Source organism: Embiotoca jacksoni, unplaced genomic scaffold (assembly GCF_022577435.1).
Source record: "Embiotoca jacksoni isolate LCO1_2020_lvr unplaced genomic scaffold, fEmbJac1.0.p SCAF_44, whole genome shotgun sequence".
In the NCBI taxonomy this organism is placed as follows: domain Eukaryota; kingdom Metazoa; phylum Chordata; class Actinopteri; family Embiotocidae; genus Embiotoca; species Embiotoca jacksoni.
Genome location: NW_027185397.1, coordinates 2,421,472 through 2,427,471, shown reverse-complemented (window position 1 = coordinate 2,427,471; position 6,000 = coordinate 2,421,472). Strand labels below are relative to the sequence as shown.

The 6,000-nt window shown below is 39.4% G+C and overlaps 1 protein-coding gene across 1 annotated transcript in view; it reads left to right on the top strand.

The window, feature by feature from the left end:
• Positions 1 to 202: 202 nt before the first annotated feature.
• The window catches only part of prdm6 (PR domain containing 6), an 86,149-nt gene continuing 80,351 nt past the window's right edge, over positions 203 to 6,000 (top strand). The window contains exon 1 of the mRNA XM_069169331.1: positions 203 to 896. Coding sequence (XP_069025432.1) covers positions 203 to 896 — 694 coding nt within the window. The remainder of the gene's footprint in view (positions 897 to 6,000) is intronic.

Here is a 6,000-nt window from a genome sequence, read left to right as displayed (position 1 = left end):
TTTTGCTCATGTATCTCAGGTGAATTTTACGCACATGTCCTGCACCTTATGTTTGAATTTATGAAATAGATTGAACCCTTTTAGTGTTCAGCACATGTCCACCTTGTGACCTGACCTCTTGAATGCTTCCTTGTATGTATTTTGATGCCGATGATTGACACCTCTGCCTATGATGTTTCCTGGAAGCAGTCAGCGGACAGCCATGCTGAAGCCAGGCGACCCGAGCGGCTCGGCCTTCCTGAAGGTGGACCCGTCGTACCTGCAGCACTGGCAGCAGCTCTTCCCCCAGGCGCAGCTGAAGGTTCCTCTGGCCCCGCCGCTGCCCCCACCGGATCGCCACTCCATCCCCGTGGACACCCTGCGCCCATCCCGCCTGCACAGCCACCTCCTGGCCTCCACACACTGCACCTCCTCCTCCTCTTCTTCTTCCACACCTTCCTCTTTGGCAGCTTCTTCGTCAGCTGGACCAGCTGCCGTGGCAGCGACGACTCTCAGCCAGTCCTCCTCCATCGCCATCTCCACCTCCACGGGGCTCTCCCAGCTTCCCGTCACCCAGCAGATCGCGCTCTTCGGGCAGGCGTTGGCCCCGGTGTGCGGCGGGCCCGTGGGACCCGGAGGGGGAGCGGGAGACCTGGTGGTGGTGGTGCCCCCGGAGAACCAGCAGGGTCACAACCCAACAGCGGGGTTCCTTCACCAGGCCAAAGAGCAGAGCTGTGGGGGGGTGGGGGTGGTGTCGTCGAGTGTGAAGAGCAGCAGCGGAGGAGGCGTTGAGGAGGGCGGCAAAGGAGCAACAACGAGGTTCAGGCTGACGTCGGAGGAGCTGGACTACTACCTGTACGGACAGCAGAGGATGGAGATCATCCCACTGAGCAACCACACAGGAGAGCAGAACAACCGTACGTAAACACACACACACACACACACACACACACACACACACACACACACACACACACACACACACACACACACACACACAGACCTTTCAATGCCACCTTTATTTAGAGGTTTACATACACTCCTAACATCTTACAATACTTCAGTGACATTCCCATTGGGTCTGTGGTGCTCAGTGGTGACCTTTGACCTTGTCGTGTCTGTAAGTCTGTTTTACCTGTGATGACCACATGCTATCACTGTGATATTTCTCTCTGGGCTCTATATTGTTTTCTGCACAATTAATTTATCTATGGAAAAAATATATGAAACAAATGTTATGAAGTGAATTTACGTGACACTCATCATAAAGCAGTGCATTTGTATAAAATGATCATATTATCAAAGGCGAGCCTCGTAAATTTAACCTATATAGACTAGTCATTTTATATTAATGTAATTATGCATATTTTTTAAATCTCTAAATTATGTCTTTATTATATGTATTCAATTGTGTGCAGTGCTGAACAGGGACTTTATTGTGCTTTATTAAATATAAATCTGTTCAATTTATGTCATTTTTTAAATCTGAAAATTATACCTATAATATTTGTACATTGTTATGACCTTAGGACCCATTTGTAAGAAGTTCTATCATGTTTTAAGGATTTTCATTTGCTGCAAAACATTCTCTTAAAATCTGTTAAATAGGTGAGAACTACATTCATGATTATGTAGGTAGATAATTACCACTTTAAACTATTTTGTCATATCATTTCTATCACTTAAAAATGTGAAGCACTCTTTGAATTTCAAATTATACAAGAGGTAAATAGTCATTAAAGCGTGTTAAACGTGTAAAAACTATTTACAGCTCTAAAAAGACATCGTGCAGCTGGTGTGTGAGATCATAAAGTTGGTTTGACAGCTGCTGTGTTGGACAGTCGACACGGAGGAGGAGGAAGGTTGTTGGGGTGTGGAGGGTCAGAGGTCACAGGTCATAAACCGGGCGGGGTTCAAGCCCTCAGACAGCAGCAGCAGGCCTGCCGCTGACAGTAAATATTAACCGAATTCCTTTCGGATTTTTCAAGTAAAATATAAATGGTCTGTTCAATCTGCACCCGTCTGGCTCCACGAGACATTTCAGTGTGTTTTAGGTGTGTGCGCGCTAATGACTAACCTCACTCCAATCAAAGCTATTGAATAATTGCACCTTACTTTTATTTCAGAATCAATTTCTTCAATTGAGGAGGCAAAAAAAGCCAAACAGCAAACCAAAAACGTTTTAGCGGATTTTTTTTTTCTTCTAAATAAAATATATTTTAAAATTAATTATTAAAAGCAGCTTTATAGTGCATCACGCCTACTTTTAATGGTTTACCTCAAGAAACTTCATCCGCAATGAAAAAAACATTTAGCTCTGAAATTGCCGACACTCATTTATTACTTTGATGTTGCTGTGAATCCGCGTGCAGCCTTAGTTGACAGATATTGACAGAACACCGTCATGCGTAACAAAAAAAAACAAAAAAATAGCACGGACACGCCGTTTAAATTCTCCTCAACCTGAATCAGAGGTACGTTTTTTTAGGGACCTTAAACATACACGGAGTTTTCACACACTCAGTAGCAGCTCACCGGTCCGTGTATCCGGTATAACAGTATTAAAAACACCGGGCCAGCCTGCTCGAGCACCCGCCGCGCGCGATATCAAGTGAATTCTCTGTTAAGTTTGGAGTGTTTAAGGTGGAAAATATGAATATTGACAACATCTCTATGACTGTTTGTGCCCGATAGCTGTCACGCCTTCTATAATGGTTTATTTTTCCAGTCTAATATTGATTTATTTCCCATCCGTATAAAATAACTTATTTATGATGATACAATAAGGTCCCAGGGGGGTTATTTTAACATAGCCTCTAATTTGAATAATTTTATAATACTTCGCGTGCAGTGGTCAGTAGACATAATATGGGAACAAACGACATGAGGATAATGTCCTTTTTAAATAATGTATGTTATATTTGCCTGATAATTTTTATTTTTTTATTTTGTCAACACGCAATTCTCTTTTAATATTGTTATAATATTTCTGTGGTCATTTTGTATCTCAGTCTGTGTCCTACAAATTACTTTAACTACGATTTATGTTTAAGTGGCTGCGCTGCGTTGAGCTATACCTCTCTGAATAGTGTGTGGAGATTTTAATATTATCATCTTATTAGTATTGTTTCCCTATAAATTAACGTGTATCGGACTTTTAAAGTGTGATTTTACTTAATTTAAACGTGGACGTTGGGCTGCATACCGATTTATTAGCTTTGGAAGAAACTTAGTAGGCTACAGAGCTGTTTTAAATCAACACAAACTATTTATGGGAAAACATATTATAGATGATATCTTTATATCTCTGTGCTGTTTTTTTTTTTTTTAATTTTTTTAATTTTTTTTTTTAACGGTATCCTTTTTTCCTGCTTCCATGGTGTCACCACTCAGGCTACGACTCCTAATATGAAGTCCGTGCCGCTGTGGCATCTGTATCGTAACTTCATGGTTCATCATCGTTGTTTCTAGTTTCGGGCGTTACGGCAGCGATCCTGAACACCACTGAGAACATGTGGATGTGTGTGCGCGCGCGCGTGTGCGTGCGCCCCTCGCTGTATATTCCGCGGTGATAAAACGGACCATCAGCAGTAATCTGAGTCGATACACGCCGGCAGGGCCGATGAGGGATGGAGGGACAAGCAGGAATTAATTGCCGTATATAGTTTTGTGTTTGTGGAGGAGGGAGAGAGAGGGGGGGAGTGGAGGGAGGAGGGATCGATCCACCGGCCTACCGGCCCGCTATTTATCATCCCAACTGGGCCGTATTGAGGTCTCTGGGGTGTGTGTGTGTGTGTGTGTGTGTGTGTGTGTGTGTGTGTGTGTGTGTGTGTGTGTACGTGGGTGGGTGGGTGAAGTGGGGGTGTAGATAAAGCAGTCACAAACACTCCCCCATGTCACCATCTGACCTCAATTATTATTATTATTGTTGTTGTTATTATTATTATTATTATTATTATTATTATTATTCATATCTCCTTAATGTCTTGTCTGGTTATACATAGACATAGGCTATTCAATATCAATACCAAAAATTCAACAATTTAATCTAAATGTGAAATAAATGCATTTGAATGATCAGTTTTTCTGTTATAACTAGAGGTCATATCTGGGTTTTCACAGGACAATTTGTACATAATAAACTTTTAGACGCTGCTTCTGATATTTTTAGATCTTTAGATCTTAAACTTTATTTAAAGAAAAAATAAATAAATGAATGAATTAAATAAGGAACCTTTTATCAGAAGATTGTTGGGTAAAGAAACCTTCGGGAAAAAAAAAGCTTTAAGCCCTCATGTCGGGGTATTCAGTTTAACTGAACAAAATATATTAAATAGACTTATAATATGTTCTAGATTTTTTTTTATTTTTTTTATTTGTGCCACCATACATTTGAGGGACTTCTGAAAAACACATTAAACAAACAGACACTAGTCTCTAAAAAAGTTGCAACAATTAGTCAAGTGACAGAAAATTAACCAACCACTATTTTAATAATTGAATAGTTGCTTTTCAAGAAGAAATGCTAAACATTCCCTGTCACGTGAGAATTATTATTAGTTTTTTGGTCATATGTTCATGTAGATCTAATATTTGGAGGGTACTTGGTTGGACTTTTGGAGACATTTGAGGACGTTACTTTGGATTCCAGGGTGCGTTGATGGGTAGTTTTCACCATTTTCTTATTGAGTGAAAAATCCACAGATTATAAAAAATGAAAGTTATGATTAGTGTCAACCCTACATATCCATGTAGTCCCTAGCACAGATCAAACTCCCCAAACACCACAGTTCCCATAATGCAATGGGATGGCATCTTTTCATAGGACTCTCTCTTCTCTGAGATTTAATTTTTCTATGAAACTCCACATTTTTAGTTTATACAGGCTTTTTGTTAGAAATTTGTAGCTTTCAAAGACCACACCAAGATAACCCTGATGACCTCAGCGTTAGCTTCTCACACTTAAGAAAACAATATTGTCATTATCTTTTTTTTAAAGAACAAATCAAACTACTGCCAAAGTTCAAGTTTAAATGCTCAAAGACTGTTTGGATGACGGTTAGTCAAACATTTCTTAAGTGGGTGATATGAAGGATGCATTTAAACCCCATCATTGCAATATTTTTAGAATCTTGACTTCATCCAGATCACAGATGAATCTAAAAAAAGATCACTTCTCTCAAAATTACACTGATATGTTGATACTATTACAACCTCAAAATACAGATATGTAACAGACACAAGAAATAATCAAACGTATGCAAAGTTACCTAATGTTTTAGAGAAAAAATGTGATCATACTGTTTAGTGTCTTACACCTTTGCATAATTAATTGGCAAAATGATTATCAGTTTTTTAGATTGAAAACTTATATATCGCATTTCCTGTCTGTTTCATTTCTAATAAGACATCAGATGTTTTAAATGTATTTTCTGATCAGTAGATCTAATTTCTAAACCGGAAAGGAGAAAAAAAACATAAAGAGTCTGGGTTTTTATTTGAAATAAATTCAAATGTGTTTTTAGCTTTTTGTCTTTGCTCCAATACAATAACACAACTCATGACTGGAAGTTATTAAACGGCTGTGATGTATTCTGGTTTGATAGGAAACACAGCTCAATTCCTAAAGTTACATCTGGAGTTAATGTCAGCTGGCAGTTTTACTGTAATTTAATAATGACAGCTAAACACGGGCAGACCCTCGATCGCCTGCTCAATGCTTTTCAGCCTCCGACTTTGGAGTCACTAAAACAAACTTCACTCACTAAACCTCTATGTTTGATTAATAACTGTGTTAGACTTGTTGACTCTTTAATCTCTGCTTCAAATATTTCTATGTAAATTTTACTGCTACATCATGAAGATTATCCTTTTCTCATGTCTACATGAGGTGATGGGTCAAATTGTTGAACCTCTTTTTTTTTTATTGTTATTGCAGGCTTGAAGTGAAACTAAAACTACATATTCTCAGTAGCAAGTACTTGTGGCGCTTCATGTGTTCACTGAGCGAAACCAGCCCTT